The 24,312-nt window shown below is 48.0% G+C and overlaps 1 protein-coding gene across 1 annotated transcript; it reads right to left on the bottom strand.

The window, feature by feature from the left end:
- Positions 1-257: 257 nt before the first annotated feature.
- Positions 258-21,412, bottom strand: Hexa (hexosaminidase subunit alpha). Its single transcript, XM_028774530.1, has 14 exons — positions 21,125-21,412; positions 11,254-11,346; positions 10,050-10,115; positions 8,656-8,702; positions 8,183-8,293; positions 7,417-7,518; positions 6,313-6,445; positions 4,643-4,823; positions 3,572-3,655; positions 3,245-3,317; positions 2,551-2,734; positions 2,288-2,378; positions 1,633-1,737; positions 258-500 (listed from the first exon to the last, which is right to left on the bottom strand). The coding sequence occupies exons 1-14, from the start codon at positions 21,375-21,377 to the stop codon at positions 437-439; spliced, it is 1,587 nt and encodes a 528-aa protein (XP_028630363.1). The 5' UTR covers positions 21,378-21,412; the 3' UTR covers positions 258-436.
- Between the last annotated feature and the right edge of the window lie 2,900 nt (positions 21,413-24,312).

Below are 24,312 nucleotides of genomic sequence, written 5' to 3'. Positions count from 1 at the left end.
GGAGAGCAGAGGCTCTTCAGAAGGGACCACGGGGACCAGGCTGAATCTGGAGCCCCTCTAGGCTCCCGTAGCATCTTCTTCACATACAGAAGTCTTGGAAGGGACACAAAATGAAGTGACCTTTCTGAGGACAGACATGTGGGAGAACTAGTGACGCATGGCCTCTAACCTGTATGACCCAGGTCCTGAGTCTAACCGGTGGTGACCTGAGGGCCATTCATGCTTTTTATTCTTTTTACACAGGCGACCCAAGCTGATTAGAGAAAATGCCACAGAGATCTTTATTGAACACCAGTGCCAGCACCAGCCTCCTTCTCTCTAGTCACAGGGGCACATGGGCACGGGGCTCTCTCCCCTGGCCGGGAGGCAGTAGAAGCCTAGCCCCGGAACTGCTCTCTTAAGGCCAGCACCCTCCTGGGTGCTCAGCGCTGCTGGCTCAAGTCTGCTCAAACTCCTGCTCACAGTAACCTACACTGATGGGCTGGGCCTGGATTCCTCTCCTGTAAGAGAACACAAAGAAATGGAAGATGAGTTATTCAGCCTTGGACCATGGCAACACCACCTCCATAATAACCTAGAGCCCCCATTCCTATTTCAGTGAATTGCAAAATATTACTGTATCCAAATTACTTGGTGACCTCACTCCAAGATTTTCAATGAGGGCACTCTTTCTTTTTTTTTTTTTTTTTTTTTTGAGACAGGGTTTCTCTGTGTAGCCTTGGCTGTCCTGGAACTCACTCTGTAGACCAGGCTGGCCTCGAACTCAGAAATCCGCCTGCCTCTGCCTCCCAAGTGCTGGGATTAAAGGCGTGTGCCACCACTGCCCGGCGAGGGCACTCTTTCTACCCTGCAAGTCTCTACTCCCCCCAAAATTCAGTTACTTTGGAAAAGAGGCCAGGGCCTGAGGGATGTCCACTCCTGCTTCTAATACTCTATAAGGACAGCAGTGGAAAGGCCTGAGCTGAGTACTAAACCCTGTCCTTAGAGCGAAGGCTCAAAAGTCCTTAGAACTGACTTTGAGGGACCTCCAAGCACACCGTCATTGCTACTACAACAAACAAAAACGACCCAACACACCTGGAGATAACAAAATACTAGCTTAATCACCCAGTGTCTTAGGGCCCACGATAGAGGGCTCTCAGCCACGTCTGCTCTGCACTAGGCTATGTTTCTAGGCTATCAAACGACTGCGTACACAAGCCACAGTCAAGGGAGGTATAGGCATTCAGGAGAGTCAGTCAGAGCTGACAGGTTCAAATCCTGCTTCCTGCTGATTTTTTTTTTTTCTTTTTGGTTTTTCAAGACAGAGTGACGGGGTTTCTCTGTGTAGCCCTGGCTGTCCTGGAACTCAACTCTGTAGACCAGGCTGGCCTCGAACTCAGAAATCCACCTGCCTCTGCCTCCCAAGTGCTGGGATTAAAGGCGTGCGCCACCACTGCCTGGCTTCCTGCCAATTTTTAATAAAGTACTCAGGAGCTGTATACTCCTAAAATGGGGACAAAATTTTCCTACCTGTGGCTGTGGTACAAATTCAACGGGATGGAGGTGTCAAAAATAACACCTGGCACAAGATGCTGCTCAAAGTTTCGGCTCGTACTCTCTTCTCCTTAGATCTGCCCACAGCCTGCTTACCTCACCAGCTCACAGCGGAAACGCGACAAACGTTTAAAGGCAAAGTCCATATCAGTTGTCAGGTTACTGCTCCAGAGTCTTTCAGCGATGGCACCCGCTCTGGGCCTACAGGAGGGAATGCACAGCAGATTGGGTGTGTCTTCCTTCCCAGACTAGCTCAGCCGTGAATGACACCAGATGGGGGCTCCCTGGCAGTTCCAGGGCTCAGTTCTAGTCTCATTAAAACCATCCTCATTAGTATATGGACAGTGATCCCAAGCTCCTCCTCTCTCAAAGACACAGGAATAAGGGTAAGCCTTAGAGGCATGTTACCTGAAAGTTAACTTGGCACACCCAATCCTATTTGGGGAGGTTGCTGAGAAAATGCCTTTCCTCCCAGTACTAGATCCCAAGCAAGCACCCTTGGGTTCTTTACGGTACTTGTGGAGACAATGGCCATTCTCCTGCATACCTAACGCTTTGTTGAAAGCACGCACACAGAAGCCATATGGGACACGAGCATCCCACAAATAGAGGAGCGTCATCTCGGCGCCCTTCCTCTCAGGGTAAAGCAGTGGGTTGCCAGAAGGGACTGAGACCGGGGCACGAGCCCTGCCGCAAGCCTAACCTCTTCATCCTCTACCCTAGCTTCCCGGCCTCACTCCAACATCCTTACCAGAGCCTAGGGACCAGATTTGTGCTGTCCACATACTCTCCCCACATACAGGCCTCTCCTCCAATGACCAGAGCCTTCTGTGCAGGCGTACCTGAGGGAAAACAGACCACGGTGGTGAGGCTCTCCTTCAACTATCCTTCCAGTGCGGCCTTCTCAGAAAGGCCGTTTCATTTCCTAAGTTGCAATGTGTTCCTTGCCCCTCTTAACTCCCACCCTGCATCTCAGCCCGGACTCTGGCAGCCAATAGAGTACTCCGCTCTCACCATGAAATGCCAGGGGCTCCACTTTGTACATGTCCTTCCAGTCAGGGCCATACTTTACTCGGTTCAGGTACCAGGGAGCGGAGAGCAGGGCCCGGAAGCCAGCTTTGGTGATCTCTTCCATCTCCTTCATGTACTGTACCGGCACCTCTTCCCGCCATACCTGTATGATCGTGTCTGGCCGAACCTGTCATGAAAGATCAGAGGGCAGTCACTATAGAGAGTTCAGAAGACTTTGAGGTTCATTCTTATGAATGGTACCCAGGCCACGGAGAACTCCCTGCTTCCCAGAAGCAAAGGATGCTTCTGACTCCATTGATCTCACACACCCTTGATAGAGCTGAGGTGCTCACTACTTAACAGAGCTCCCTGCTGCTCCCCTCCCAGGCCCACTGCAGCTTCCTTGTCTACATGGAAGAAGCAATTACTGGTTGAGAGCTGAGGGGAAGGCAGTGGGGTCCAAAGAAACAGAGGATTTAAGTATATGACCCAGAAGGAAAGAAAGCAAAGCACACAAAGCCCCAGGAATCCACAGTTAGATACGAGGTTCTGACTCTAAACTCCAGCAGTCACACTTCTGTAGCTCTTCTAGAGCTAGAGAGAGATGTGGCTCAGGTCTCTGACTGACTGGTACCCAGCGCGGCCGGGGAGGCCAGGGCGATGGAGACGGGCCTCTTCTCTGCCCTCGCTCGCTCACCTTCACTTTATTATCAAACACTTCCTGCCACACCACATAGCCCTTGTCATAATCAGAGACGATGTCCAGCAGCCTGGAGGGGAGAGGAGCGTCAGCAAGTGTCACTCAGCCTTGTGTCGGCCCTCTAGGTGCTGAGCCTGCTGAGCCTATCTCTGACTGGGCATGACCACCTCTGGGTCTACCACCTGACCACTCTAAACCTGAAAGGGCAGGACAAAGGGACCCTTGGCGGGCAGGGAGTGGAGGGACTGACTTTGGTCCTGAGAACAGAGACCATTCCCCACAGAAGGTGATCCCTACTATGCCCCGCCCTCTTTCCCTTCTCACGTCTGGATGTAGAAGGACTCCAGCTGCTTGAAGTCAGTAAAGCCCTTTTTCTTCATGAAGGCCTGGATGTCGGGGTTGGACTTCCTGAGAAGCCAAAAAAGAGTGATGATTAGCTCTTCCGCCATCTGGAAGCCATGACAACCCTCTGGTGTCATCTAACCTCCTGCTACTGCCCCTTCCACCTGAAGTATCAAAACCACCAGAGACAGCCAAAGGTCTCCAGTGAAGCTGTAGCCGTGCAAAGCTGTATGGAACAGACACAGGCTGAAAGAAAGAAGCCTGATCCTGAGGTGTCGGGTCCACACTCTTGGGAGAACGCACCTTCTATTTGCTCTTTGGATCACACTGGTCTCTGGCTCTGCTTGGCTAACAGACAGCAAGCCTATGACCTTTGACCTACAGTGTCCGTGTTTGCTTCCATGCTTTTCTCATCGTGTTCCCAAAGACAAACTATTTCTTCAGACTCGACTCTGGGGCTACTGCTCAGAAGCCCCTGGGTTCCTTTTGAAGGCTGTAGATCTGAGAGTTTCAACTTTATGACTTAACATTAATGAGGTCGTGTCACTCATTAATCCTGAATTCTGTAGTTCATGTAGACTCATGTTTTCAGATATCTAAAACTTACAACATGTGTGTGTATGCATGCATGTGTGCAGGGTCCCACCAAGGCCGTAAGAAGTCAGGTCCCTGGCTCTAGAGTTACAGGCATTCATGAGCTGCCCAATGTGGGTCCTGGGAACCCGAACCCCAATCCTCGGTACATCAGTAAGTGCTCTCTAGCTAGCACTAGACCCTTGACTGGACTATTTTAAGCCTTCTTAAGTGCGGACTATTTTTCTCTATCCTCCATTTTTCCAAGACAGGCTCAGAATGAGGATATCCATAAATATCTCAGGGATGTGAGGAAGGAGGAGAAAGGGTTCACACCAACAGCCTTGCTCCTCATACAGGCCTGCCTCTCTGGGCTGAGACATGGCCGCCTCAGAAGCAAGTCCTTAAGTAGCAGCAGTAGGCCCAGAGTGCTGACTCACCCACCCTCAGGCTGGTGCATCAAGTCCAAAAGGCTCATACCAGCAGGTGAAGTCAACTTCATCTCCTCCTAGGTGGAGATAGAAGTCTGGGAAGACAGAGCTGATCTCCAGGAAGAGTGTGCTCATGAAGTCATAGGTGCTGTTGAGACTGGGGTTCACAGGTCCAAAGGTGCCAGAGAGACGGGACCCAGAGTAGCAAGGTGTTAATAATCCAGGGACACCTAAGTTAACAGAAAACACACAAGCGTTACAGATCCATCTGCCCATGCATACTCCTGCACGTTAGGCCCTGCTGTAGAGTACATGACTATGTTTGTCCACACGTGCAGTACTGGCTACTCACAGGTATCAGTAACAACCTGTTTAGTCACAAGCAAGTAAATAGAAATGTATCTACCATCAGAGACTGAGACTGGGTCACAGGCACATAAATATTGGTGTGCACGATTTTGCCCCAATATACATTTCCCAGCATAAACCACCAGCTCCTCGAGGCCACTGTCTGTTCTCAAACAGACGGACGGCCTGACCGCACCCACTGACAGTCTCTCTGCTCTAGCTCCTGCTGCCCAGTTTCACATTTCCCAAGGGCTGCATCTGGGCTTGGAAGCTTCCAGGTGTGGCTGAGGCCAGGGAGCAGCCCTTTCCAATCTTCCCAAAGGTGTCATCAAGGGCTCATTCTGGGTTCTTGGATACAGAAGCAAGTGAGTGAGAAGCAAAAATTACCATTTAATGGTGATCTTTAAAGGCTAGTTTCAACTATTTTACTTTAGTTTTCAGACAGGGTTTCACTGTGTATACCTGAATACAATGGAACTCACTCTGTAGACCAGGCTGGCCTTGAACTCAGGGATCCGCTTGCCTCTGCCTCTGAGTGCTAGTATAAAGGTGTGTCACCAACACACCCACCCCTAGGGACCCATCTTCTTTCATACAAATTCTACCCTAGGGGTCGAACTCTTCAGTATCTACTCTAAGGTATAAAAAGCTACAGCAGTCTCTGGGAAATACTTTTGCTTTTGTTGGGGCTGGGGGAAGGGCAGAGGGCAGAAGCCTGAGTCACTTATGACTCAGGCTGGCCTTGAATTTGAGATGATCTTGTCTTTGTGGTTTCCTAAGTGTTGGGTTTACAGATGTCTACCAATATGTCTGGCCTCTTCCCTTACATACACAAACACACACCTACATACATATGTACATAATTTTAAGGGCTATTTGTTTTATGTATAATGGATGTTTTGTCTGTGTATCTGCACACCAAATGATATCAGATGCCATAGGACTACTATTACAGATGTTTATTATCTGTTGATGGGTGTTGGAAACTGAACCTAGGATTTCTGGAAGAACAACCAGTTCTCTTAATTGCTGAGCCATAATTCTCCGGCCCCATCTGCCCATAATTTTAATAGTGAAAGTGTTCTCTGCATAAACTCAAGTTTTCCTAGGAGCAGTCCCAGGCAGGAAGACTTTGGGGCTCACACCCTTAGAAATGACTTCCGTCCAGGAGCTAGCATAGCAACAGGAGCCGAGTGAGGACTGTGCCAGGAGGCTCACTTGAGCCTCTTTCTTGCTTTACCTCTGGAAGGAACTTCCTCTGTGCAGGAGTTGATGGAGAACAGTTTTTCAAGAGCCATACAGGACATCTAAGAACCAACGGCCTGGAGCCCCTCTTTGAGAAGACCCCTCCAGCTGCAGCTTTAGTCTTACCTGGACCCCAGGACAGAGTGTGGCCAGGAGTGTCAAATTCTGCCAGCACACGGATACCCCGAAGCCTCGCATACTCAATGACCTCCTTCACATCCTGTGCTGTGTAGATGTGGGTGACAGGGTTGAAGGACCCCTGAAAGGCAGAAGATACCCCTCAGAATCTCATTCCCTGTGGCTATTGGGAACAGAAGATATTCAAACACCCTGAATTTTAGAACACCTGTCCATAGCCCAATCAAGAGTCTATTATGATAAAGCTATGATAAAATTTCCCCAATGTTATCACATCTACTGTTTTCTTTTGGTGAGTATGCGCACACCTGCAGGTGGCAGCCCCACTGCATGGGTTCCTGTACAACTTCCTTTTATTTTCTGAGATAGGATCTGTAATGGCTGGAATAAGAATGGCCCCATAGGGTCACAGATTTGAATGCTCGAGGACCAACGAGTGGGACTATTAGGAGGTGTGGCCTTGTTAGAGTAGGTGTGGCCTCGTTGGAGGGAGTATGCCATGCGGGTGGGGTAGGCTTTGAGGTTTTGGAAGCTCAAGCCAGGCCCAGTGGCTCACTCTCCTATAGATCTGCTGCCTATCAAGAACTTGAAGCTACTTCTCCAGCACCCGACGACAGTGGACTAAATCTTTCATCGGTAAGCCAGCCCCAATTAAACGCTTTCATTCAAGAGAGTTGCCATGATCATGGAGTCTCTTCACAGCAATAGAACACTGACTAAGACCAGGGTCACTCACTGAACCTGAAACTCAGCACTGAGCTCCAGGGATCCACTCCCATTCTCCACCCTCACCGAGGCCTCAGGTTGTTCAGCAGATTCCCCCATCTTCCCAGGACAACATCTTCCACTTTATCTGAGCATTCTAAGGCTAATGAGATAGATAAGGAGGAATTATGCCCATTTAACAGAATGTATGTAAATAACATCAAAAACCAAAACCAGAAGGTAGTAGCCACTGAGGGTTACAAACAAACTAATGTGGGGACTTGAATCCTTGGGTCCTAACTTCAAAGTTGTTCCCTCTGATTGGTTAGGTTGAGAACTACTGCCCCTGAGAACCTGGAGACCATGTTTGGGTAACGTGAATCATACCTTTCTGGTGAGCTCTGGGAAAGTGAAGCTCTCATATGGGAAGGAAGAGTCGTCCACCAAGTGCCAGTGGAACACATTGAATTTATTGTATGCCATGACATCCTGGAGGTCAGAGCACAGGTCAGAACCACATCCTGGGAAGACTGCTCTACATACAATAGCAAGACTCAACCTTCCTCAAGTTCCAGGGATGCACTTATATTTCTGTAAGCCAGATCTAAGTCAGATCTTCCTGTGCGGAAGCATGCTTCAGAGCAGTCTTCTAGATGAACTCTGACCGCAGCACAGCAGAACCTTCTTGCTTTCTAGAGCTCCCAGGTACCTCAGAGCAAGACTTCAGCTCCTCCCACCTGACCGTGAGGCCTGCTGGGAGCTCAGCTGCCCCATAACTTAACTCACAGAAGCCAAGGCTGACATATATGTCAACTCCCTTAGTTCCACCAAAGGGACAAAGGAAAAGCAGCCACACGTGACAGATGCACGACTGCACATCAGATTCACGAGTATTAGCTACCTCCCCAGCAAAGGCTTGAGAGCAACTTCCCTATAATCGTGACTTAATGAAATTGCAGTCAGCTGTGCCTGGCAAGAGACATCAAGTCCCCCACACAGTATAAGCTACACCGTATTCAAATCCATCTTCTCCTGGAGTGGACAGTCTTTTAGACTTTTCCCAGGGGCTCACAGAGTTACATACAAATGCTCTATTATGGCCCACTACCCAGAACCTATGCATGAAATGAAGAAGGCCCTGAGGCCTGGTTACCAGTGTGTCCTGGATGCTAGACAATGGCAGGTAATGTCGAGATGTATCCAGCAGGACGCCCCGGTGAGGGAATCGAGGAAAGTCTTCGATCTTTGTTTTGTTGATAAAGAACTGTGTGGAGCAAACACTGAATGCATCAGGATTCAAAGGGAACTTACAGTCAGGACAGAGGAAGGAGAAAGATTCTCCCAAGATCCCAAAATACAATGTGTGAATGTTCTCCAAATCAACTCTCCTTCCCCTCCTCCCACCAACCTCAGCACATCAAAGACTACAAGTGACCCTCCCATGCCAACCAAACACAAGCATCCAGCACACTACTCAGTTTACAAACCGGATTTTCCTAAAGCCGGTTATTTTCTTCAAAGCAATATGGCATCAAGAGAATTGCTAAATGACCCAAGGGGGCCACACTACAGAATCTCCAGACCCCGCCCTTGTTTCTTCCTAGACCCCTGCTGGGGCACACTTACCGTGCCCTCAGCTGATTTCCAAACAAGCTGACTGAAAGTCTCCAGACCTGTGGAGAAGAGGAGAGGCAGAATAAAAAAGACCCAGGGAGTGAAAAAAGTGTATCCACTTGGAAAGGGTACCCCAGTATGCTGACCACAATGTCTCCCAGTGAACCATGAAAAGAGAATCACAACCCTGAGTTCAAGGAATCTGGATCCAAAGCTGGGCCTCTTCTGTTTCTGAAGGGGAGGCCCAGCTGCTGAGGGCTGAGGTATGGGAGGGAGGCAGCGACTACCCTCAGGGTCTGCTTAATCACTAACGTTGACTTGGAGTCTACTAAGGCCCAAGCACTGGCAGACTGAGTTCAGAGTGTTGCATGTTCTCAGTGGCTTGGGCCCTACTATGGGAAACAACAGAAGTTCCACAAAATATCTTGAGTGTCCAGATTTCTTTTTTTCTTTCTTTTCTTTTTGTTTGGTTTTTCAAGACAGGGTTTCTCTGTGTAGCCCTGGCTGTCCTGGAACTCACTCTGTAGACCAGGCTGGCCTCGAACTCAGAAATCTGCCTGCCTCTGCCTCCCAAGTGCTGAGATTAAAGGTGTGCGCCACCACTGCCCAGTGAGTGTCCAGATTTCAAGAGAAAAGACTCCATCAGACCTCAGTGGGTAGGTAGACCTGGCAAGCACATTACTGGGTACTGTCTGGACCTCTTCCCACTTGGAGTGGAGTCTCAAATCTGTTGCCTTGCACCTTTTGTGCAAGACAGTAGAGGACAGAGCGGAGGCTGTGTATTTTTTCTTCAAAGCATATAGGGCAAGCAGTGGAATAACAAGAACTGAGAATGTGCCTCAACCTTGGCCTCTTAAGAGCACATATTACAAGCCGGGCGGTGGTGGCGCACGCCTTTAATCCCAGCACTTGGGAGGCAGAGGCAGGCGGATTTCTGAGTTCGAGGCCAGCCTGGTCTACAGAGTGAGTTCCAGGACAGCCCGGGCTACACAGAGAAACCCTGTCTCGAAAAACCAAAAAAAAAAAGAAAACAAAACAAAACAAAAAAGAGCACATATTACAGGCACGAGCCACACCCTGCTCTCTTTTTCTTGCTCTCTCCTTAAAGAGATAGCTTGTGGTCTAGCTATATTACCCAGAATGAACTTCTGGGCTCAAGTAATCTTCCTGCTTTAGTTTCCTGAATAGATGGTACTATCAGCATGCACAACTAGCATGCCTGGGTTAGCTTTCCTTCTTAAAGACTTTCCAGTTGTGTACTGAGTGAGCAGGACAGTGTCTGTGGCAGGGTCCACTCCCATTGCCATGTGAGCTGCTGCAGCAAGTTATACACAGCTCCAAGACGAGCAAACACTCCCATTGGCCTCTGTATTTCCTAAGTGTCATCTCCCTCCCCACCATGTTACCTCGGAGAGCACCCCAGACAGTCTCAGAGGCGAGTAAACACTGGTCATCATTAATGGTTAGGGTGTCTGAAATGACAAAAATTAGAGGGTAGACCAAGCATTCTGTATCAATCTCTGAATAAACAAGAAAGCAAACAAACAGGACTGAGGACAACCCAGGGGTAGATGTCTGCAATCACAGGGAACCTGAGTTTGGATTCTCATATCCCCGCAAAAGCCAGACTCGGTGGCACACAAAACTGATGTGCTGGGGGAACTGGGGAGGCAGGGTGGAGACAAACAGATCCCAGGAGCTTATGAGGCAGCTAGTCTAGTGAAGTAATGCGCTCCAGGCTCAGGAGACACACTATTTTAAGGAACATTAGATGGAGAGTGACTGAGGAAGACACCTGATACAAAGGTCAGACTTTCATATGCTCACATAAGTGCACACATGAACAAATAGACATAGTTCACACACGCAAATGAATAAATAAACCAGCAAACATCCAAACAGCAGGGCGGGCACCACCTAGCTCTGTAGGTGGCCAATGATACACGTGGTTCACACCAGGCAGGTCCTCTGCAAAGCACCACCCAGTTTGCTGGTTAAGAGTTCCCACAAGAATCATGAGAGTCTCCTTATCAGCTTTTAGCTGACAAGTGTGACATCAACTGGCCTGCAGAGAGTCCAGTCCAGGATGCAACACTGACAAGCCTTTGTGACCACCTTGAATTGCCTCTCCCTCCAGGCTTCAGCCAGATTACCCAAGAATCTGAGGAAGATTCGAACACTCAAATATTCACATCGGAGACTTCAGTCCCAAGTCTGTTGCTCAGGACTAATGACTTAGTGTCACTGCAGTATAAATGATCCAAATGTCTTCCTCTGTAGACCTCAGGTTGGCCTCAAACACACAGCGACCGGTTTGCCTCTGTCTGCTGAGTGCTGGGATTAAATGTGTGTGACACCATGCCTGGCTATGTGTTCACATTTCTTTTTTTTTTTTTTTTTTTGTGTTCACATTTCTTAACCAGTCCCCTGTTTGGTCCAGAAGACAAGTGTTCCATGGGACTTAGTTAAGAGTCTGTGTGACATTTTCTGTGGGTACTGATGCCTGGTGAGCCCCAGTCCCTAAGGTCATTCAGCAGTAGCCCAGGATAGCTGGAGGAACAGGCCCAGACAGGAGCTTGCTTTAAACACCGGGAACAGAACAGTACTTACAATTTTCTACTGACTCCAAATTAGGAAACTCATTGCATTCAGCTGTGACAACGGAGACCACCAGAAAGTTCTTCCCCAACGTTTGCTGTTTTCCTGTGAAGACAGAGCAAGCTCAATGGACTGACCCGCCCCCAGAAGCAACAGGCGAACCCACAGCTCTCTAGCAAGGTCCCCAGCTCCAGTCCCTCTGAAAAGGAGGGATTTATCCTTGGCACAGGCCCTGCCTGGTCACCGTTGGCCTTTGCTCGGCCTGTGTTCCTATTTCCCCTAGCAGCCCGCTCTGACTCCATCTGAACTAGCTGGCAGCTATCCCTATCAGTCTCTTCTGTACAGCCCCAAGCACAAGTCTCAGTAGCAGCTGCTCACAGAGAGGGCTTCAGGACACCCTGATGTGCAGGACCGGCTGACTGGCAGACTCTGTTGCTACCTGGTCACCACATAGGAAGCTACAATGCCAATCATGCATGTCAAAGGACTCACTAACATTTTTCGCCCCCTCAAAACATTTTTCCATGATCAATTTGATTGTTTTGAAACAGAATCTTGCTTTGTAGCCCTAGCTGCTCAGAACTTGCTATGTGGACCAGGCTGGTTCCAAACTTATGGCAATCATTTTGCCTCTCCCCTCTGAGGGCTGGGATTACAATTAGGAAGCTGCCACGCCTAAGGTCCACGTCTGGATCTGGATACGCGCATCCTTACCGCACTGTATGTAGAACTGCTTTTTGAAGCTCCCCATAAAGGAGCTCCCATTCTGTTAAAGCCCACAAGGTAAGGCACAGAGGTCCTCATGAGGAGGAAACTGAGCCACTGGAGACAGCTAGACCATCAGCCTATCTCGCCTGTCCTTTTCCCAGCAGGTTCTCTAGGGTAAATCTCTGCTCTCAAAGGCAAAAGCCATCCTGCATGAGCCAACCCACTCCGCAATGCTGACTACAGACCCCAGTTCACCCAGATAAAAATGCCGAAGTATTTCTCATGGATTCAGAGCGGTCTATTTTTTTTTTTCCTTTCTTATTCCTACATGTCACACGGCCCGAATGTGACTTCAGAATGCTCCTGACTGTGTCCACATAGTCGACAGGAGAGAGAAAAGGTCCTACGCTTCTCTGTCATGCTCTTGGGCCTCAGTCTGCCCAATGAGAAGTCACAAGTCACCCACATTTATCCACTAGGTCACAGTCCTGATGAAAAATGGAGTCAAGCTGCAAACTCCAGGCTTGTCTGAGCTTGTCTCAGCCACCACTTGGAAAGCAGGAAAATTCCTATTTTTTTGTTAAATGTCATATTTATTTTTCTAAACACGTGAACGCGTGCACACACGCGCATACACATTTTTGTTGTCTATAATCTGGGTGAGGGGAATGTGTCACAGACTCTTTTGAAGACCCTGAGCAGGAAAGTCCTTTCCCTCAGAACATTGGCTCTCAGATAAGGCCCCTTCTCCAGCTACACTGCAGTGAATCCTAGCACTCCCAGGACTGCCTGGCTTTGGGCTGATAAATGTCAGACCTGGGTTAAACAAGCTCCAAGAAGGAAGGTATAGGGGAGGTGACAAGACAGGAGGGACACTGGGTCATCAGAAAGGATGGAGACACTGTGTCACCACTTGTTTTCCGCCTCTATGCTGCCACTGTGCCAAGCTCTGAAGAAAGCAGGAAACAGGTCGGAGCTGGTACGGCTGCCTCTACACTCACCCACACTCCTGGCATCAAGAACTGAGGTGTGGGCGGCTGGGTATGGTAAAGAGTCCACACAGCCAGCAAACACCAGGGCATGCTGCCATGAGGTCAGCTGGGAGAACAGGAAGCTGTGACGTCTCAGGTGCCCAGGAGCAATAGAAGCAAGCTTGCTTAGGGCCGGGAAGCTCGTTCTGTGATGGCCAAACCCTGCAGGTCGTGGGCTTCCACAGACAATGTCAGGGTGGGACAACATTCCTGCTCCTAAGACCTCATGACTGCAGACAGACAAAGGTCTTAAGGTCCTACGCCATGTCCACTACCTCCTGCCTTGCTCAGCATCCTGCTTTCATCAGTTTAAATGAAATGTTCTCTTCTCTGGGTTCATAAAAAAGTTTTTAGCCTTTTCTAACTGAAGTAACTGAAAAAGTAAAACAGTTCAAAGATATCTGAATGTTAAAACCATGAGCACCACAGCCCCGTCCTTGGTCCTAACTAACAACCCCCACTCTTACAATGCCTTCCAGTTCACCACCGACATGGAATTCTAACAAGGGCCTTCTCATCACACAAGTCCCGCAGAGGAAGTTTCTCTGGACTCTATTACACAGCTTCTCCACTTCCTGTCTGTACGTCCTCTCCTGCCTGGTTCCTTCCTCGCTGGGCAGATCCACAGGTATGATGGCAACAATACTCTAATAGTCTGTCTGTAACACCCAAGGAACAGAATTCTTAATCCCGATCAATTTAACATCTGCCGGTTGTGCCTCAACCCAGGTTTTTTGCACCTTCCCAGGCCCTTGGGGGAGAGATACACAACAGGAGGACAGGATTACACTAAAAATCTATCTTGAGGCTCCTGTGAAAGTCTTTAAGGACTGGGCAGATGGCTCAGTGAGAAATCCTCGCTGTAGAAGCATGAGACACCGAGCTCCGATCCCTAGCATGCGCCTGAAAAGCCAGCAGACCTGTGATCACAAGCGAGGGAGGCAAAGACAGGAGACTCCCAGAGGCCTGCTGGCCAGCCGGTCAGCCTAATCAGCAAGTTCTACATTCAATGAGGCCCTGTCTGAAAAAGAGGAGAGCAACTGCCACAGACGAGACAATCAATAATCAATAGATAATCAAAAGATAATCAAAAGATAATCAACCTCTGACCTCTACAAGCACACGCACAGACATATACCACACATACATCAAACAACGACAAAAGCCCAACAAAGCTGTCTTCCTCTGTTGCCCCCTTCTATTCTCTGGAACATCAAGCCTGTGCCACCTTCCTCAACTCTAACTGATCTTACCTCCCTTACTTCAGCAGCTTGAGAACTCCAGTCCACTTTCCTTTCCTTTCCCGCCCTCACTCACTGAACTGCGCCTTCTCATCTGTAAACAAGGGTCATGACAGCATCTATCCTACCAGGCAAATGAAAGGAAGCTAAATCCGTGAGTGGTTCTGGCGCATGGTAAGTACTAACACGTCTGCATCTGCTTAGTCTTCTCTCTGTAGTGTCTTCCTCCCCCTCCACCCAAGCTTCTCACTACTCTATCTCCACTACGACCTAGCTTCCCTAGATACACTCCTCTGAAAATGGCTTCACCAACATTATGTGGTTCTGTAACTAAGTTCACAGGGCCTTTTCCCAGTTCATTCATTTATTGGTATCATACATTCGCTCAATATTTTTTGAGGGCCTACTAAGTGCAAGGCTTATTCACTAAGTGCTGGGAATATTGTAGTGATCAAAATGAACAACAACAAATCCCTGCTGTCAGCGTGCCGTTCCGGAGACCACACTCTTCTTTCTGGATGATTAAGCATCCCTGACAAAGCTTGAACTGAAACAAAGTTCGCTCAACATGGCCTCTGGGAACAAAGGGCTTTAATCCCAGCACTTGGGAGGCAGAGAAAGATGGACCTCTGTGAATTCAAGGCCAGCTTGATATACATAGTGGGTTCCATGCTAGTCAGGGCTACACAGTGGGACCCTGTCTCAAAATGAAAACAAACTTCTATTGACTTAGGGGGCTTCTGCTCTCCTGGTCTTTTCCTGCCTCCTTGAACATCTTTTCTGATGCCAGTCTTCCCTCTTCCTCCTCTTTGGGGAGCTTCTGGGGCCACTGCTAGGAATTTGACATTGGGCTAGGACACAGAAGTAGGCTCCAGATGAACAGAGCTGAGGAATGTGTTCTTGGTATCTTGATGGACCTTTTTAAGACTCCGAGTACAGTAAACTGGGGACCTTTGTTTATGCTTGGTTTGTTCCTTAACTACTCACTCAGTTTATGCCTTAGGACCATATTCTTTGTATGTACCTAGAATGATAATAAAGCAGACTGGGAAAAAAACAAACCTGTTTCAGCCTCAGCACTGGCTAGAGTCATTTAATCTTGTTGTCTTTTTCTTTTTAATCCTCCCTCCCTCCCTGGAGAACCTGTTGACTGACTGAGCTGGCTTGGTCACTCCTCCTTGGACATCTCTACACCCACAATAGGCTCATGACCCCCAAACCTGTTTTTCTAGGCCAGCCCCTCTTGTAGAGTTCTACAACTGTACACCTCTGGCTCCCCTGTCTCAAGAGCCCCTGGATCTTCAGTGCAGAAGCGAACTCTTTACTTCTCGTGACTGAGTCTCTCTCTTTGCTAACAGCACATATTCACCCAAAAAACATCCTCTTGAACACTTTCCACCAAGTAGATTACAGACCCACTCACTCAAAACGATGCTACGTGTTAAACACTTTCCTAAGCCTAGAGGCTCAACGGTTAAACAAAAAACCAAAGTCTTATAATTATAACAATCGTCCACTCCTATCTTTGTGCCACTCTCTCACCCTCGCTGGGCCAAAGCCTCAGTTCAGCCTGCTGTACTTTCTCTCCCACATAAAACACCACCCAGGTGGTGCCCCACCTCCACACATTCCTCATTTCAGTTTGCTGCCTTCTGGGATCTCTTGGCATGAACATCTGGTCATGACAATCCCCATGTAAAACCTCCTAATGGGCCTGGAGATGTACCTGGGAGACAGACCGCTTGCCCAGCATCATCAAGCTCATGAAGCTCAAGACGCCCGGCAGCAAAAACAAACAAACAAAAAAGATCCTCTAGTCTAATAGTACCCCATGGTTTTCAGGTAAAGCCCAGGGATTCTCATCGGAGCCAAGTGAACTCTTCCGAGTCCTGGAATTGTCCTGTCTTATCTATACTTTTCTCATTACAAATTGCTTCCTGCAATTAAAACAAACTTGGCATTCCTTCCACACTTGTTGGACTAAGAAATAGTTCTGGTTTTCCTTTTACAAGACTGTTTTGGCCGTTCCCCCACCCTTTCCTAAGAGAGCTTCCTACATGACCATGGAGCACACACACATTTTTCGTAACACTTATCTTAACATAAGCTGTCTATCTCCTCACCTAGGCTGTGAGTTCCTCAACAGCAGGGACCAATCTGTGTCTTTGTGTTCCCAGTGCCTGAGACACGGTAGTCATTCAATAAGTGTTTGCTGAAAAAATGAATGATGCTAGAATTAAAATATGCACATTTAATGCTATGGATGCATGATGACTGCACGATAGTCAGCCATAAATGTAAACAGTAAACCTAGGGCGTCTTTTACACACCCAAACCTAGTATTTCTCAAGTCCTAAGGCTAGGGAAAGGTTGCTAAGAACAGACCCAGGCTTACACAAAGTGCCTTTTCAGACATTGTCTGAAGAACTCTGGGGGTGTAAATCAAAAGCTTTTTAGGCCCTTCCACATCTCTGGAAGGGAAAATTTGCTACATGTAGGGCACCTGGAAACTACAAACCTTCACCTCAGTGCACAACCATCTCCCTCCACCCAGCTTGCTCTTTCCCAAATCAAAGCACCCCCACCCATCGGGCACTGGATACAAAACCCTGGCAATACAGAGAAAATGAACGGGGTTGTGTTATAAAGTGGCACTTGGTTTGGCCCCTTGAGGACACCTTCCCACTCTTTACTGCCTACCCTGCCTTGTAGGCCTGGCATTGTAAACTGACAAGGTCTACTCTATGAGCACTCTGTTCTCTCTCCCACCTTTCCATTCATCACACTTCGGCCTCCCCACTTAAGACACGTCAGCACTCACTGTGCACCACCTGCTCTAAGCGCTAGGGCAGTTAAAAGAAAAACCTGCCCTGTTCCCTGCCCTTGAGGAGCTCACAGTGTAGTGGGAGAGACACACCATTACTAAACCCTGTGATGAGCTAAGGCAGACAGCACAACTACCTCCAGAGAAGTAAGAAGTCAGAAAAAGTCAGTGTATGATCTGCAAGCAGGACTTGTGTTTGCAGAGAGGCCGTCTGCAGCATGGGGCATATGCAGGTGTGACTAGGGTAGGCAGGGCCACTCCATACAGCTTTTGCTTTTAGGTTTATTTTTATGGGCGTGAGCATTTTGCCTGCATGTACGTCTGTGTATCATGTGCATGCCTGGTACACATAGGTCCCCTGGAAGTAGAGTCACAGACTGTGAATAGCCACAGTGGAGGTGCTGGGAACCGAACCTGGGTCCTCTGCAAGAGCAATGAGCCACCACTCCAGCCTCCTATCTAACAGCTGTCTCATAAGCCGGTTCCCTGAGCTGAGACCCCCCCCCCCCATGCTGATCTCAGCCAGGCTGATCCAAGATGCTTTGCCTTCCTGACAGTACTAATACTTACTCCAGAAGTGCACTCTCCCACCTCTGAAGAAATGAATGCTCATGAGAACACTTTTTTCCCAGCCCATATTTTGTTGTAAAAAAAAAATAAATAAATAAAATCAGACTTTCCCCTTTTCTCCATACTTTAAAAATCTGATCTGTCGCCGGGCAGTGGTGGCGCAAGCCTTTAATTCCAGCACTTGGGAGGCAGAGGCAGGTCGATTTCTGAGTACGAGGCCAGCCTGGTCTACAGAGTGAGTTCCAGGGCAGCCAGGGCTACACAGAGAAACCCTGTCTCAAAAAAAAAAAAAAAATCTGATCTGTCCCTTTCAATGCCATCACTAGCAGAAAAAGAACATATCCCCCAAATTCTTGATCCCAGGAGAGAACTTTCGCTAATAACTTCAGTTTCCACTAAAACCAAAACAACCACCCCCCTAATTTTTAAAGCAAAAATGATTCCTAGTATATATGAGATTATGACATTTCTCCATTTAGTAAAATGATTGCAGGTCTTTAAATATCAAATATCAAGAGAAATCCACCATTATTATTCGTAAATAGTGACCAAATTGCATTGATGGAACACTTAACTATCTAATTCCTATTTATGAAATTTGAAGTTTCTGAATTTCAAACCCCCCCTTTCCCCACAAAGACAAGAGTTTCTCTCTGTTAATAGCTCTGACTGTCCTGAAACCTGCTTTTGTAGATCAGGCTGGTCTCAAACTCACAGAGATCCACTTGCCTCTGCCTCCTGAGTTACTAGGATTAAGGCATGTGCTACAATGCATGCTTTTGGTTTAAACATTTTCTTGAGGGATGAAGGAAATCAAAGCCTACGATTTTAACAATCAAAAAAGCTACAACATACCCAAGCACGGCACCTTGCACTTCAGAAGCTTACGATGCTTGTTGCATAGTGACAAACAAGAGGCAATGGTCAACTCCACCAATGCCCTACTTTACTCTTGTCTGGAATGAAGTAGGGAATAAGGAAGCGGGAAGACATGCCAGGGTTATCTCTCCCCCTCCCTCCCTCCCTGTATTTTTTTCTCCTTCACTGTTTTGTTGGTGGTGAGACCCAGAAATTTGTGCACACTAAGTAACCTACCACTGATTGTCGGCTCCAACTACATCTTATTTTAAACGTCTTCCCCACCATTATACCCCCCTTCAAAGAGTGCAAAGACGTTTACAGCTATTTTGTTTCATCACCCCCAGAAAGGCTCCAAGTATCAGAAGACAGAAAACCAAACAAACGAAAAAAAAAAAAAAGAAACGAAACAAAAATGAGGAAGTAGCTGCGAGTCTGGAAATCAGGCTCCTCCGAGGTCCTAGGATGGGTGACGAGTGCGTTGTGTTTCAGAGTTCAGATCCCTCAGTGCACACACACTTCACGCACAAGATCCAAAAGGAGGGAGAGCGAGTGTAGCTCAAACAAACGAGGTGAAAGATTTCACACATCATACACACACTAGTCATACACACACCATGGGAGTCGAGCTTCTCGGGCTTAGAATTAGCTAGAATTATTGTGAAGGCATTATGATCTAAGTAATAAGAAAAGCCACCCAGCCTACGGACAAAACTAACCCAAGGCCCCGAGAGTTTAAAATGAAATATATAAGAGATAAATAAACGCTTTTGGCCCTCATCTAAATACAGTTGTTCCTGGTACCTACCTCTTCTCTAAAGGCACTTTTATCATTATTTCTCATTATGTATCACTCCACCCCCCACATACTCTTATAAATGTCATCATGAAACTTTCTTCCTCTTTGAAAAGCAATGAACTCATAGGCGACCCAGCCTTCTTCAAGAATAAGCACCAGGTCACTTAAAAGCGAAGAACTTTTTTTCCGCTTGTTTTGAAACAGGGTCTCTGACAGCCCAAGGCGGCCTCAAATTCAGTATGTGTCCAAAAATGACCTTGGACTCTTCTCTTCATCTTCCTGGCTCTACCTCCCAAGTGCGTGTGCCGTTATGACAGGTTTTACGAGATGTTCAGGTTTTATGATGGGTTCAATACCCACGGCTCATTGCACTTTACCAACTAAGTAGCACCCCAGCCCGTAGAGAGGAGAGTTCTGATCGGTACTTCTTCCCAGCCCAGCTGCCTGACCTTAGCTGGTCTCTCCTCTATTTCCAAGATGCCGTTTTCCATTTCCAACTCAGTGACAGAAGGAGTCCGAGTTGAGACTACGAGGTGGGACCTGCCCCACCCCCAGCTTCCTTGGTACAAGAATCTACTCCAAACACGAAACCTGCAGACCATCTTCTCCTTTGATGATCTTAGGAAAAGTTAAGGAGGATGGTGATGCCTTGCGGGATGTTAAATCTTCACTTCCAACAAATGATCTGAACTTACCTAGGAAAGGACCATCTAGGTGTGTCTGTAAAGGTGTTCTTAGAGACAGTTAACTTAGGAGGAAAGACATCACGCTCTCCCCCGACTGTGGATAGCAGGGTCTCACATGCCGGAAAAAAGAAGGGAAATGAGAAATATTCTCTTTGATCCTTGCCGGCTGTGCACTGTGACAAGCCGCCTTAAAGCTCGGGCTCCCACGCTCTCTTCTGAGAGGAACTACTTCCTCTGACCCGGAGCCAAAAATGAAGCTTTTGGCCACAGTAATAAGAACAGGAAAAGAACCAACTTTGTATCCATCTTACATCAAACAGCTTTTTAACACAACAGAGCTAACAATGTTGCTAAGCCCACGACGTTACAGACACACTTAGGGAAGAAAAGGCCAAAGGAGACACTTTAAAAGACTCGGACTATAGTGACCTACGCGACTTACAAAGTCATACTACCCAAGAATGAACAAATTAAATACTAACCCTGGTTGCAGAAGAACCAGATATTACTTTCAAATCTAGACTAATGAGTCTTGAGAAGGGGGCAAACTTTCTCTACTTAGCATCTACAGTACCCAGGTCCAATATGGACAGGCATTCCGACACTGTTTCCCGCCATCCCTTTCGGCTCCCCACATCCACAGGTTCATCACAGTCCCCTGGGCCTCTGCTCAAGTTGCCTCTGCCTAGGTCTCCGGAAGCTCTTTGCCTTGTGTTCTGAGTTCTCTCACATTTAAACATGTACTAACCAAGTTAGGTGCCAGACACACGCTGGGCAACGCTCTGCAGCCCTGGTCACTGCCTCCTAGGGACCCTGTACCACTTGAGCATGTTCTAAAGGATCATCTTAAATGTCTACTGGCAATATATTGTCAATATTCTGAGAGCTTGATTGAACTGTGGTCCCACCGTAGGCATTTAAAAAGAAATGAAAACCTAAATACAGCTCTCAAAAGGAGGATTCGGGATAAACTGAGACCTCAAGATGTCAGCTTAAAGAAGGGGTAAACGGTGATGGGGCTAGGCCGGGAAGGCCAACAAGGTGAGAAAGGCGTGGGAGGTGACAGGGCTGTGCAGACGCCAACAGTAGGGTGTCTGGGAGCCTCCGGGGCTGACCTACGCACGGATGGCGGCACCTTCGGAGGGAAGAACCGGGCAGTGACTCACTTGAGAAGCTGGGTCGGGGCCAAGAGCCGGAACCGAAGAGCAGGTTACGGTAGCGTCGAAAGGCCTCGTCGAGGACGACGCAGCCCACCTGCGCGGCCGAACCGGCATCGTACCGGAACTGGAAGTTGTTGGGGTACAGGGTGTAGCGCCGGTGGTAGGTTTGGATGTACTGGGGCCAGGGCCACAGCGCCTTGGCCAAGCAAGCCAACGCCGCCGCCAGCAGCAGCGAAACCCAGAGCCTGCAGCCGGCCATGGCCCACCGGCCAGCTCCCCTTCCAGCAGGCTGAGCCCACGTGAGGCCCCGGTCAGGTGAGCGGCGCCCGCGTGACAACCGGAGGGTCACGTGAGCGAGCAGGAAGGCGGGCGGGCTCGATCTCTGCGATCGTTCGTTCGGGGACCGATTCGGCAGCTACGGACCCGGTGGGCGGTGAAGGATCTATCCCCGCCCTGGTCAAGCCTCTGTAACCCAATCCTAAGGCATGGGCGGGGAGGGACAGGCATCGCCCTTGGGCATGGAGCGCTAGCAGGAACAAGGATTGCGGAAGAAGGAAAACAAGTATCCAACATGTAGTGTTCAACTAAGTGGCAGAAACTACACTTGAACAGTCTTAAGTAATAGGCTCCAGGGCATTCAACGTGGCGCAATTGAAAGACGTCCCAAAGTCATGTGTTTTAAAAATAATTTATGGTGACTCCTGGTTGTGATAGCAGAATTTGTGAGGGAAAGGCAGGAGGATTGCTGTAAGTCTATGGCCAGTGTGGGCTATCTAGTGAGTGCCAGAACCCGGTGTGTTGGCATAAGCCTGTAATCCGAGAGCGCAGCAGGTCAAGTGCAAAGGCCATATCTTTACTTCTATAACTGAGAACTATAAGAATATTTCTTTTACCTAGAGGTGTAGTTTACTGGTAGATAACTTTCCTAGCATGCATGAGAACCTAAGTTCAACCCTCAACCCTGAAGTGAGAGGGAAGAAAAGAGAGAGAACTTTCTCCTAGGTTGTTAATTGTGCTAGACCTAGTATCCCAGAACATGATGATAATTTCCACAGCCACAGTCCCTAAGGCTTGCAATCATCTTTAAAACAAAACAAAACAAACAAAGCTTTAAGAGTCATGAAGCCCAGGCCGGTTGCTACGCAGCTGAGGATGACCTTGAACGTCTGACTCTCTTGCTTCCATCTCCTGAGTGCTAGCTTTACAGGTGTATGCCCAGTATACCTGATATACAGACATGGGGTTTGAACCCAGGACTCATGCATGGTATGAAGACAAATGCTCTACTGTCTGTGCTGCATCTTAAGCACACCCCAGCCTCTGGACTCTGTGTTTGGGGGAGCATGTTAGATGTGTGGGTACATGTGTGTAAGTAAACACATGGGCATACGTGTTGCTTGTGTGTGAACCAGTTGACGATGTTGAGTGTCCTTCCTCCTTAGCTACTGTCTACCTTGAGTTTTCAGACCCAGTCTCTCACAAGCCTGAGGCTCCATGGTTAGATCAGTTTGGTCTAGTCAGTGAGTAGATGGAATCTCCCTGTCTGTCTCCCAGCACTGGGAGAACAAGCAAATACCACCTTGGCATTTTTCCCCCGTAGTTTCTGGGGATCGAACTCAGGTTCTTGTACTTTTGAGGCAAGCGCATTACCAACCGAGCCTTCTCAGCCCCTGCATTCTTAATCCTTCCATTGATTAAACCCAAAATGTCATCAACACCCTTAGGGTCTGGATGCTCATTCTTCCAGGTGGGAGAGACTTTACATATGGTTAAATAGAGAATTACGGGTTCAGGCAGCAATTTGCTAACCCTTGAAGTATACTTGGCGAACCTATTCTCACTTTTTATGGGTCTGGAGAGAGGAAGAGGTAAGAGGAGGGGGATGGGGACAAGAATTCCAGAGTTGTTGTCAATTGAGACAAGTTTACGATCATGTCCACAGGGAAGATAGTTGAGATTTCAAAACAAGGCCAAAGGTAAGAACTATAGTCTGGAGCCAGGCAGTGGTGTCGCACGCCTTTAATCCCAGCACTTGGGAGGCAGAGGCAGGCGGATTTCTGAGTTCAAGGCCAGCCTGGTCTACAGAGTGAGTTCTAGGACAGCCAGTGCTACACAGAGAAACCTTGTCTCAAAAACCAAACCAAAACAACAACAACAAAAAAGAACTATAGTCTGAAGACTGTGAGTGCCAAGTCACTTTGTCATGAGACACCTCACCTTCACCTGAGGAGAAAAATCCATTGAGTCCCAGGGAGCATGAGCCGCACTCAACAGAAGAAGTGAAAATTACTAAACCAAGTACTTAGAGTTTCTTGAGAAAATACTCCATTCATAACTTTTCAATTACCCTCTCTCTAACTGGTACATCAGGTAGTCAGAAAGTTCCTGAACTGTAATGGTTTTTTTTTAAAGGTAATGCAAACATATGTCCAGAATCTAGCACGGAGATAGCAGCAAAAATGTGAATGAATAAACATTCACAACCTACTGTGGCTGCTGAGAACTGGACTCCAGTCCTCTCCAGGAACAGCATACACTCTGAATTGCTCTGTTACTGTCTCAGCCCCGGCAGCTTTTACTCAAGGGAAGACAGACAAATGCATAGTAAACTGGCTGAGTGCGGTGCTGTACTTCTTTAATCCTAGCACTCGGGAAGCAGAAGCAGAAGGATCTTAGTTTGCGGATGGCCAGGAGAATATCGAGAGATCCTGCCCCTTCCCCAAAATTAGACAAAATGGACAGATGTGGTGGCTAGTTTTATGTCAACTAGACACTGTGGAATAGCATAAGTCCTCTAATAATAATGGAATCTGAAATGGGAATCTTAGCCGGGTATGAGAAGAAATTTCCTTTAGACCTTCAAATAGGTGGCGGAGTGCAGTGCAAAGGTTACCTGCCATGACTATGGTAGAAAGCCTGCAAGTAAGGGCTGCTGTAGCTACTCCCCTAAACCCCATGGTCAACATGCGTCTCCGTTCACTCTCTGTGCCTTACTTCCTTTCCACAAGCTCTCTTGTCCTGTCTAGCTAACTAGTACTTTTAGGAGCCAGTCCAAAGGTAGCATCCCTTGTTAAAGATTTTCCCGGTCAAAATTTAGCCTCTAATTTTGAGGCAATTATCTGGACATATTATCTAATAGTGAATCAATCTCTCTCTCTCTCTCTCTCTCTCTCTCTCTCTCTCTCTCTCTCTCT

This window comes from Grammomys surdaster, unplaced genomic scaffold, assembly GCF_004785775.1.
Source record: "Grammomys surdaster isolate TR1022 unplaced genomic scaffold, NIH_TR_1.0 241, whole genome shotgun sequence".
Lineage (NCBI taxonomy): Eukaryota > Metazoa > Chordata > Mammalia > Rodentia > Muridae > Grammomys > Grammomys surdaster.
This window is presented reverse-complemented; position numbering and strand designations above follow the sequence as displayed.

Excerpts from the sequence above, each read along its gene's own strand:
- Hexa (XM_028774530.1), bottom strand. The coding sequence starts at position 21,377 with ATGGCCGGCTGCAGGCTCTGGGTTTCGCTGCTGCTGGCGGCGGCGTTG. Across the intron at positions 11,347-21,124 it reads GCCCCGACCCAGCTTCTCAA|GAAAACAGCAAACGTTGGGG; the intron begins GTGAGTCACTGC and ends CTGTCTTCACAG. Across the intron at positions 3,656-4,642 it reads GAAGTTGACTTCACCTGCTG|GAAGTCCAACCCCGACATCC; the intron begins GTATGAGCCTTT and ends TTGGCTTCTCAG.